Source organism: Oratosquilla oratoria, chromosome 14 (genome assembly GCF_046742065.1).
Source record: "Oratosquilla oratoria isolate Oo_2021 chromosome 14, ASM4674206v1, whole genome shotgun sequence".
Taxonomy (NCBI): domain Eukaryota; kingdom Metazoa; phylum Arthropoda; class Malacostraca; order Stomatopoda; family Squillidae; genus Oratosquilla; species Oratosquilla oratoria.
In genome coordinates this window covers 18264202-18275965 of record NC_134790.1, presented here as the reverse complement: position 1 = coordinate 18275965, position 11764 = coordinate 18264202, and the positions used below count along the sequence as shown (strand labels likewise).

The 11764-nt window shown below is 42.5% G+C and overlaps 2 protein-coding genes across 3 annotated transcripts; both read right to left on the bottom strand.

Moving 5' to 3' along the window:
- Positions 1-2649: 2649 nt before the first annotated feature.
- On the bottom strand, positions 2650-3605 carry LOC143032592 (uncharacterized). Its single transcript, XM_076197459.1, has one exon. The coding sequence runs from the start codon at positions 3478-3480 to the stop codon at positions 2650-2652; it is 831 nt and encodes a 276-aa protein (XP_076053574.1). The 5' UTR covers positions 3481-3605.
- Positions 3606-5102: 1497 nt separating this feature from the next.
- Positions 5103-11150, bottom strand: LOC143032755 (uncharacterized). Of its 2 annotated transcripts, XM_076197743.1 has the most exons (5): positions 10953-11150; positions 10683-10832; positions 9115-9264; positions 7575-7724; positions 5103-6064 (listed from the first exon to the last, which is right to left on the bottom strand). In XM_076197743.1, the coding sequence occupies exons 2-5, from the start codon at positions 10798-10800 to the stop codon at positions 5154-5156; spliced, it is 1329 nt and encodes a 442-aa protein (XP_076053858.1). In that variant the 5' UTR covers positions 10801-10832; positions 10953-11150; the 3' UTR covers positions 5103-5153. The 2 variants fall into 2 exon arrangements, with proteins under 2 accessions (XP_076053858.1, XP_076053859.1); XM_076197744.1 differs by lacking the exon at positions 10953-11150 and having other exon boundaries at positions 10683-10939.
- Positions 11151-11764: the final 614 nt, after the last annotated feature.

Sequence of the window (11764 nt, the reverse complement as noted above, 5' to 3'; positions counted from 1 at the left end):
AATGAGCCCCAAACTGTCTCTTGCAGAATAAACAGCTTGCCTTCTCAGGGTCTTCTATTACGGAAGACAACCATGGTTGGAAACCAGGGTCAGCCATCTAGACATCTCTAAATTTCCTCTTAGGAGCCATATCAATCTAAAAATTACGTCAAAATAATAATAAACTACAATACCCACATAATATAGAGATTACGTCTAAAATGAACATGTTTTAATGCAACAAAGGTAGAGTTATTATTGAAAAGAAAACAAAGACTTACCTGGTCAGTGGACGTGTGTGTAATGACAGCCATGGTAGAGAATGGTGACGAAGAAAACAAAACCCCGCCAAAATATGACGTCATGTTTAATACGCCATCTATGTCACGATAAATTGTTATATTCTTGAAATCTTAAAAAAAAAGATCAGAGAAAATATGTATCTAAATATTAAATTCCGTTCACTTCGAACTGATGCGGATAGTAAAGAACTCAATCATCTTTACGTTTTCATTGTATATATATATATATATATATATATATATATATAGTAATAATGCCTTTAATAGTCTATATTAATATTTACTATAAATTATTTTTCATTAAATTCATTAGAATACAGAAGAAGAATAACATTCTACATTTATTCTACATTTTCTACGAATTATCGACACAGCGTCATCAGTAGCTTTTGTTTTCCACAATAGCAGACGAATTCTACAATTCGACAGCACAGGACTCATGCTATAGTAGCACCAGATAGTTCATATTCCGTTGATTCTAACGCAAAAATCGTATTATATTACGGTAAAATATTCAGGGCTCCTTTGACCTTTTTTTTATAATAATTATTTTGTCAACCTTAACCTTGTTGGGTGGCATGTTCAGACTAGAATTGCCGCCCCAGGGCATATACCCCCCCTAACCCCCCAATGTGAGGGCCCTGCTTATTGTATAATACAGCGTCCACAGTGTGGAGCCAGCAACGTCTACTAGACCGGGTATATACTCGTACGTTGGGCGGCCACAAATGAAAATGACATTAGAGGAATTTTCTATTTGTTAATTTCAACGTTTGGTAACTCAAGTGGCGCTTGTTGGAATTATACTTTTAGATGTCCACTTATATAGTTAACGAATGTGAAAGTGAGAGGTAGGGGGAGAGAGTTATGGTAGGTTGGGGGAGAGCTAGGCAGTAAAATATGGCGGGGAGAGGGATATGTGTGCGTATATATATATATATATATATATATATATATATATATATATATATATATATATATATATATATATATATGCGTGTGTATTTACCTAGTTGTATTTTACGGGAAGGGGAGCTATGCTCGTGGGGTCCCGTCTTCATATCTCATTTTATCTAAACTATTTTTAAATTCATGTGTTGTTTTTGCACACACCACTTTCTCATCTAACTTGTTCCAACTGTCTATTACTCTGTGAGGAAAGCTCTTCTTTTTCACATATCTTCCATAGCTGTCTTTTTTTATTTTCTTTCCGTGTCCTCTTGTATTTCTATCATCCCATTTTATCAGATTCTCTCTATCAGTAATTTCTATGCCTTTCATGATTCTGTAAATAGCTATCAAATCTCCTCTCTCTCTTCTTTGCTCTAGTGTCTGTAGTTCAAGTTTTGCTAGTCTCTCTTTATATGATAGTTTTGAGTGTTGGTGCCAGTTTTGTAATTGCTCTTTGTATTCTTTCAAGTTTTTTTTTATACATTTTTTTGTGCTTGGTGACCAAATCGTTGCTGCATATTCCAATCTTGGTCTTATCAGGGCGATTAGAATTTTCTTCACCATTTGTATCATAACAATGACTCCTTCTCATTTTCTACTTTTTTTTATTCCTTGTTCTCCCAATTTATATGATCCTGTTATTCTGTTTTTACTATTTCCAAATTCCATTATACTACACTTTTTTGTATTGAACTCCATCTCCCACTTCCTACTCCATTCCTGTACTTTATTTAGATCACTCTGTAGTGACTCACAATCTTCTTCCGTGGAACTGTTCCTTGCAGAACACCGCTTATTACTTCATCCCATTTTGAGTGTTTGTCTCTTATCACTACTCTCATTTTTCTTTCTTGCAAAAAGTCTTCCATCCAATTAAGTAGTCTGCCCTGTATTCCTCCTTCAGTTTCTAATTTCTTAAGCAACTTCTTATGTGGTACTTTATCAAAAGCTTTTTTTTTTTTTTTTTTTTGGTCTAGAAATGCACAATCAGTCCATCCATCTCTTTCTTATATTATATATATTAGCCTTGAATAGAAACATATTAAATTGGTGACGCATGATCATCCCTGTCTGAATCCAAATTGCCTTGGATTTAGCACGTTGTTTTTTTCTAAATATTTTACCCATCTACTTTTGACAATTCTTTCACATGACGTCGTAACGGTGTTCACGTATTCGTGTATTCAGGTCGCGTGACGTTTCTCCGATGTAAACTTTATCACATCCTGAACACGGAATACGATAAACACCGGCTTTGGTGCCCGGTGTCTGGTTGTTGTGTGTTTCCGTCTTCGTGATGTATTTTATTGTTCTGCTTGTCTGGCACACTATTTCCAAGTTGGTGGTTCTTAAAAGACGTGTCAGGTTGGTGGCAACGTCGCCGGTTGACAACAAGTTGCCACCAACCTGACACGTATTATTGACACCACAAGTCGTCTTCCTCGTCGCCGGATGGGAGGTGATCTCGGAGTCTCTTCTCGCTACGTCGGACGATCTCCCTGGTGTCCTCGTCCGTGGTCTCGATCAGGAACTCGAGGATGAGTCCGTGTTTGTTGAAGCCCTCTCCCTTGTACCTGGGGTAATTTTTACGGACTATGTGAAGGAGACCCTTGTTGGACGCCCAGGGGTTGCAAAGATGGTCGTTGCTGAGTGGGAGAAGACAGGGCTCCTCGATGGTGGCCGTCGGGGCGTACTTCCTGAACAGTTCACCGTAGTCAGTGTTGGTGAGGAGGACCCGGCAGAGAGTGACGGTTGGGTAGGAGATGTTCTCGATGTGGTAGACTCTTTTCCACCGGTCGAGGACCCAGTGGATGTCGAGTGAGAACTCGATGTTGCCGTATTTGCTGTTGGCGTCGGGGTGCTCCTGGGGGGAGAACCAGAGGACCCGGAGTTTCTTACAGGGGTGGTCATCGGGAAGGCCATTTGGGTGGAAGGCGGAGAAGTCTGTGATGGGCCTGGGCTCCATTCTCCCGCACCGGTCGATGATGAAGGCCTCGTCCAGGTGGACCACCCGGGCGATGCGGTCGAAGGGAACGGACTTGATCGAGTCCGGAATGGGCCGCCTCGGCCCCCACGAAATCAAGTTGCCGTTCTCGTGATTCTTCAACAGAACGTCCTCCACCTCCTCCTCCACTTTCCTCTCCTTAGACTTGGACTTATTGTCTCTGTCGGATGGTCCCGCTTTTCTCTCCTTTGACTTTGACTTGTTGTCCTTGCCGGACGGTCGGCGAGGCCTGCAGCCTGACATCGTCTCGGAGTTGGTGATAGGAGGGCTGTTATCTGCAATCACACAAGAAAACCTGTTTCAAAGGGCCACACATCGCTAGAGAGGTTTAATCAGAGAAAATCTACGAAGGGCACTCGGCAACAACTTTGCACTTATGATCACCAACTAACCTCTCGGGTTAATGAACAGTCGAAAATATATATGGGAAAATACTGCACACATGCCCACTGATTGAAACTAGAAAGTATCTGAAAGCGTACTCTCCTCGGATCCTCCTGCAGAGGCATAACGATACGGTTCTGGGACATTTTGGGGTGGAAATGACATCTGGACGTTTGACGAGGGGTGTGGTCTCGGCAAGAACGTTACGTCGAATGGGGGCTGAGAGTTTAACTGTCCGCTCGGCGGGTAATATTTTCCCAAGCAAATCCGTCAAGAAAGAAATTATATTCATAAGTGTAAAGTCATTATATGAGATTGCTTGAGAGACATTTGAAATTGAGAAAGTAAAGATTAAGACAGACAGACAGACTATACAAGTTTTGTCATCGTTTTCTAAACGAAAGACACGGAGCGCATGCAGCGTGATGCTACGATCCTTTGGTGACGTCATATCCTGACGTTTGGTCGACACGACCAAGACCTATCTGTTTACGCCACACTATTTGATAAGCGCTCCTAACTTCCTCTCTCAGTAAATTATTTGGTAATTTCTTTCTTTGGTCGTGGAAAATATGGATTTCGTTGCTAGCTGAACAAGTGCAATGGGATGGTGGATCCTGTAGTCACAAGGGGCGAATGTGGTGGATCATTGGGCGGTGGCCATTTGCGAATGCGTGAGGCCCTACGATGGCGCAAATGAGTGAAGAACGACAAAGCTGTACGAGTTTTTGGTGATTACTGCATAACACAGTTCAGTGTGCCCATGGATGTGGCAAGGACATCGAGGAATTGAAAAGTTTCACATACCTTGGTAGTGTAGTGCATAAAAGTGGTGGGACATGTTAAGCATTTCGAAGAATTGACATTGCCCATGGTATTATGGACACTCAACCAGATTATAAGGGGTTCTCGACATACATTATATAAGCAGGAAGACTAAGATTCGAATTTTCAAGACACTTGTGCTCCTTGTCTTACCGTGCGGGAGTGACACATGGACTTCACTGAGGGCTGACTTGAAGAGGGGTCTCGATGTCCTTGGCACTAAATGTCTTCGGAGAATCAAACCAGAGACTATACTGTGAGACTCCGTCCAGGTCAGTTACCAGCATAAGTCGTGAACGTCTACTCCGACTACATGGGCATGTGGCACGTTTCCCTGATATTGGTTCCAATTAAAAATTTGTCTCCATCCTCCTCAAATGGCAGGGTGGCTGTATGCCTTGACTTGGCACCAGTCTTTCAAAAAGGGGGGTGGGGGAGCACATTATGGAACAAGTGTCACTAAATGCCAAGTTGTTATTAAGAATGCAGCTGTGTCGCTCCATTTCGAGTCGATCTCATTAACATCAACAGGGTAAATAAAAAACACAAGTGATTATTACTTTTTTATTAATTTTTCTTAATCAAACGTACAAAATTCTACCGACGATATGCATAAATATGTTTATAATATATATATATATATATATATATATATATATATATATATATATTATCCTTATTAATAAAACGGAAGATGGCATAATAACCTATATAAAGAAATTCATACCGAATTCTCGGACTAGCCTATCGACCTCAAATCTATCGCACTGCCAGATACATTCCTGACGTCGCCTTCCATATTTGTGACACCACAAGTAGTCTCCCTCCTTGCCGGATGGGAAATGATTCCGGGATCTCATCCAGCTGCGTAGAACGATCTCCCTAGCGTCCTCGTTCGTGGCCTCGATCAGGAACTCGAGGATGAGTCCATGTTTATTGAAGCCCTCTCCCTTGTACCTGGGGCAGTCTTTACGGACTGTGTGAAGGATACCCTTGTTGGACGCCCAGGGGTTACAAGGATGGTCGTTGCTGAGTGGGAGGAGACGGGGCCCCTTAATGGTGGCCGTCGGGGCGTACTTCCTGAACAGTTCACCGTAGTCAGTGTTGGTGAGGAGGACCCGGCAGAGAGTGACGGTTGGGTAGCAGATGTTCTCGATGTAGTAGACTCTTTTCCATCTGTCGAGGACCCAGTGGATGTCAAGCGAGAACTCGATGTTACCGTATTTGCTGTTGGCGTCGGGGTGCTCCTGGGGGGAGAACCAGAGGACCCGGAGTTTCTTACAGGGGTGGTCCTTGGGAAGGCCATTCGGGTGGAAGGCGGAGAAGTCTGAGATGGGCCTGGGCTCCATTCTCCCGCACCGGTCGATGATGAAGGCCTCGTCCAGGTGGACCACCCGGGCGATGCGGTCGAAGAAGACGGACTTGATCAAGTCCGGAATAGGTCGCCTCGGCCTCCACGACACCAACTTGCCGTTCTCGTGCTTCCTCAACAGAACGTCCTCCGTCCCCTCCTCCACTTTTCTCTCCTCCTTTGGCTTCGACTGATTGTCTCTGCCGGACGGTCGGCGAGGTCTGCAGCCTGACATCGTCTCGGAGTTGGTGATAGGACAGCTGTTATCTGCAATTACACAAGAAAACCTGTTTCAAATGGTCACACGTTGCTAGAGAGGTTTAATCAGAGAACACCTACGTAGCGCAATCGTCTACAACTTTGCACTCATGATCACCAACTAACCTCTCGGGTTAACAACAAGATCTGCAAGACGATCTTGATCAACAATGGTTTACACGAAGAGTTGAAAATATGTATTAGACAATGTGACACAGATGCACACAGATTGCAAGCAGGGAAGCATCTGAAATAGTACTCTCCTTGGCTCCTGCTCATATAGGTGTTAAACGTTTGCAGAGGCAAAATGATTCGGTTCTGGGAAATGTGTGGGGCGGGAACGACATCTGGACATTTCACGAGGGGCGTGGTTTCGGCAAGGACGTTCGAGTGTGTGCGGAAAGTTTAAAACTGTCCTCTCAGAGGGGAATATTTGCCCAAGTAATCCATCAAGAAAGAGATTATATTCATGTGTAAAGTCACTATTTGAGATGGCATGAGGGACATTTTGAAATTGAGATATTAAAGATTTGGACAGACGATACAGGTTTTGTCGTCGTTTTCTGAACGAAAGGCGAAACAATCCTGTCGTTCGCTTGTTGCACTGAATGCAACTCAATGCTCCTCCCCTTTGATGACGCCATAGCTAGATATTTAGGAAACGCCACCGATTTGTTTATATTCACAAGTGTAAAGTCATTATTTGAGATGGTATAAGACAAAAACACGACTACATGCACAAACATCTACATAAACATTTTTTCTATTGAAGTTGTTTTTATTTCTAACTTTCCAACTACATCATCTCATTTCAATTTACCTACCACCAAAAATATTTCGAAAATTTTTGTCTGTCCCTACAACTAAGCCTTATACTCCCTTTCTATCTGTGTTGGTTGAGGTTAAGATGAATAGATATCCCTAAAGTAACCTCCCGGTTACATGCATTGATTTCAACCTCCAACTCCAAGTCTACTGCCTCCCCTCCTAACCCACGACCCCACGAAATAAATATCCCCGAAATCGCTCAGTGGCAATAGCCCTCTTTTATACACAAATAGATTTTCATTTTCATACAGACATCTTCTCTACCCCTCCTACAACTACCGATCCCGCGCGAGCGGGTGGTCTGTCCTAGGTAGTCCACAGTCCACTTTGAAGAAGACAAAGTCGAAACGTCAGATTACATTAGTGTTCCTGGTTCAACCTGAGTTTCCTTACCACATTTTCCACTTCTTTGCTACTCCCTCAAACAACTTATGTATATATATATATATATATATATATATATATATATATATATATATATATATATATATATATATATATATATATATATATATACTAAGGAAATGGGTTGTACCAGAGGACTCGAGGAGTGTTTGTATAGTTGTGGTTTACAAAGGAAAGAGAAGTGAATGTGAATGTTGGAGTTTCTTGACTGTTGGAAAAACACATGGGATGGTGTTAACTGACAGGATTAGGGCGGAACAGACGGAGCAATAGGAAATCAACTTACCGTCCTCGTGTTTCCTCAACAGAACGTCCTCCGTTTCCTCCTCCTCCACTGTTCTCTCCTCCTTTGGCTTCGACTGGTTGTCTTTGCCGGATGGGCGGCGAGGCCTGCAGCCTGACATCGTCTCGGAGATGGTGATAGGACGGCTGTTATCTGCAACCACACAAGGAAAAACCTCTGTTTCAAAGGGCCACACGTTGCTAGAGAGGTTTAATCAGAGAACGCCTACGCAGGGCACACGGCTACAACTTTGCACTTATGATCACCTCTCGGGTTAGCAGCAAGACGATTTTGATCAACAATGGTGTACACGAAAAGTTCAATATATGTTTTGGACAATTTGACGCAGATGCGCAGATTGCTAGCAGGGAAGCATCTAAAATCGTACTCTCCTCGGCTCCTGCTTATATAGGTGTTAAACGTTTGCAGAGGAGGAGCATCGAGTTGCATGCACTCACAGCAACACGTCTGGTCAGGTTTGATCGTGACCAGACGTGTCGCGATGTGCTGGAATCTGTCTAAGTAACACGGGCATGAGTTTGTCTGTATCCAGTTTCAAGCGTGAGTAAAGGTAGCAGCTTCTCCGTAGACGTGCTATGGCTGGCCGGTTTTAGTCCACGCTGGTTATAATAATGATGATGATAATTATGATAGTGACAATAATAGTAATAATAATAATAATTCTTCTTCTTCTTCTTATTATTATTATTATTATTATCATTATTATTATTATCATTATTATTATTATCATTATTAGTATTATGAAGCTGTATGTACACCCGCTTAGAGGAAACAAACCTCCTTGCACATCGCAAACAAAAACACGACTACATGCACAAACATCTACATAATCTTTTTTTCTATTAAAGTTGTTATTATTTGTAACTTTCCAACTACACCTCATTTCCATTTACCTATCACCAAAATTATTTCAAATTTTTCTGTCTGTCCCTACGACTAAGCCTCATACTCCCTTTCTATCTTTGTTGGTTGAGGTTAAGATGAATAAATATCCCTAAAGTAACCTCCCGGTTACATGCATTGATTTCAACCTCCAACTCCAAGTCCACTGCCTCCCCTCCTAACCCACGACCCCACGAAATAAATATCCCCGAAATCGCTCAGTGGCAATAGCCCTCTTTTATACACAAATAGATTTTCATTTTCATACAGACATCTTCTCTAGCCCTCCTACAAATACCGATCCCGCGCGAGCGGGTGGTCTGTCCTAGGTAGTCCACAGCCCACTTTGAAGAAGACAAAGTCGAAACGTCAGATTACATTAGTGTTCCTGGTTCAACCTGAGTTTCCTTACCACATTTTCCACTTCTTTGCTACTCCCTCAAACAACCTATGTATATATATATATTAAGGAAATGGGTTGTACCAGAGGACTCGAGGAGTGTTTGTATAGTTGTGGTTTACAAAGGAAAGAGAAGTGAATGTGAATGTTGGAGTTTCTTGACTGTTGGAAAAACACATGGGATGGTGTTAACTGAGAGGATTAGGGCGGAACAGACGGACCAATAGGAAATCAACTTACCGTCCTCGTGTTTCCTCAACAGAACGTCCTCCGTTTCCTCCTCCTCCACTGTTCTCTCCTCCTTTGGCTTCGACTGGTTGTCTTTGCCGGATGGGCGGCGGGTCCTGCAGCCTGACATCGTCTCGGAATTGGTGATAGGACGGCTGTTATCTGCAACCACACAAGAGAAACCTCTGTTTCAAAGGGCCACACGTTGCTAGAGAGGTTTAATCGGAGAAAACATACGTAGGGCACTCGGCTACAACTTTGCACTTATGATCACTGACTAACCTCTCGGGTTAACAGCAAGACGATCTTGATCAACAATGGTTTACACGAAGAGTTGAAAATATGTATTGAACAATTTGACACAGATGCGCACAGATTGCAAGCAGGGAAGCATATAAAATCGTACTCTCCTTGGGAGAGGGAGGAGCATCCTGTTACATGCACTCACAACAACACGCGAGCAGCAACACGTCTGGTCAGGTTTGATCGTGACCAGACGTGTCGCGATGTGCTGGAATCTGTCTAAGTAACACGGGCATGAGTTTGTCTGTATCCAGTTTCAAGCGTGAGGAAAGGTAGCAGCTTCTCAGTAGACGTGCTATGGCTGGCCGGTTTTAGTCCACGCTGGTTATAATAATAATGATGATAATGATGATAGTGACAATAATAGTAATAATAATAATAATTATTATTATTAGTATTATCATTATTATTATTATCATTATTAGTATTATGAAGCTGTATGTACACCCGCTTAGAGGAAACAAACCTCCTTGCACATCGCAAACAAAAACACGACTACATGCACAAACATCTACATAATCTTTTTTTCTATTAAAGTTGTTATTATTTGTAACTTTCCAACTACACCTCATTTCCATTTACCTATCACCAAAATTATTTCAAAATTTTCTGTCTGTCCCTACGACTAAGCCTCATACTCCCTTTCTATCTTTGTTGGTTGAGGTTAAGATGAATAAATATCCCTAAAGTAACCTCCCGGTTACATGCATTGATTTCAACCTCCAACTCCAAGTCTACTGCCTCCCCTCCTAACCCACGACCCCACGAAATAAATATCCCCGAAATCGCTCAGTGGCAATAGCCCTCTTTTAAACACAAATAGATTTTCATTTTCATGCAGACATCTTCTCTACCCCTCCTACAACTACCGATCCCGCGCGAGCGGATGGTCTGTCCTAGGTAGTCCACAGTCCACTTTGAAGAAGACAAAGTCGAAACGTCAGATTACATTAGTGTTCCTGGTTCAACCTGAGTTTCCTTACCACATTTTCCACTTCTTTGCTACTCCCTCAAACAACCTATGTGTAAATATATATATATATATATATATATATATATATATATATATATATATATATATACATATATATATATATATATATTAAGGAAATGGGTTGTACCAGAGGACTCGAGGAGTGTTTGTATAGTTGTGGTTTACAAAGGAAAGAGAAGTGAATGTGAATGTTGGAGTTTCTTGACTCTTGGAAAAACACATGGGATGGTGTTAACTGACAGGATTAGGGCGGAACAGACGGAGCTATAGGAAATCAACTTACCGTCCTCGTGTTTCCTCAACAGAACGTCCTCCGTTTCCTCCTCCTCCACTGTTCTCTCCTCCTTTGGCTTCGACTGGTTGTCTTTGCCGGACGGGCGGCGAGGCCTGCAGCCTGACATCGTCTCGGAGTTGGTGATACGACGGCTGTTATCTGCAACCACACAAAAGAAACCTCTGTTTCAAAGGGCCACACGTTGCTAGAGAGGTTTAATCAGAGAACACCTACGTAGGGCACTCGGCTACAACTTTGCACTTATGATCACTGACTAACCTCTCGGGTTAACAGCAAGACGATCTTGATCAACAATGGTTTACACGAAGAGTTGAAAATATGTATTGGACAATATGACACAGATGCACACAGATTGCAAGCAGGGAAGCATCTAAAATCGTACTCTCCTCGGCTCCTGCTTATATAGGTGTTAAACGTTTGTAGAGGCAAAAAACCATGTCTGGACGTGTCGGAGAGTTCCGCGAGGGGCGTGGTCTCGGCAAGGACGTTCGAATGGGCGCGGGAAGTTTAAAACTTTCCTCTCAGCGATGAATATATGCTGAAGTAAAATCCGTCAAGAAAGAGGTTATATTCATAAGTTTGTAAAGTCATTATTCAAGATGACATTCGGGACTCTAGGAATGAAGAAAGTAAAGAACAAAACAGACAGATGATACAACTTTTGTCGTTTTCTAAACGAACGGGGGTTCGTGCTTTCTCACTTGTAGCATCGAGTGCATGCAACTCGATACTCCGCCTCTGGTGACGTCATAGCTTGACGTTTGATAAACGCGACCAAACTCACCCATTTTCTGACGTCATGCTAAGGGTCTGATAAGCGTGCCCGACATCCGTTTGTTAAGATTAAGAGTAACTTCTTTCTCTGTCGGTGCAAGTGAAGAATTTCACCGCCGGCTGAGTGAACGAACGAGTGAACTAGAAGGTACAAGTTCCGAATGCGCAGTATTTTCGAGCGCGTTTGCCTCTCGCAAGCTGGGTTAATTGGTACGTTCATTTTGAGCCTCCTCTATTTTTGTTGATCCATCTACGTATCTATTGATCTGCAGGGCTTGAACCTCCACGCCGGTTAA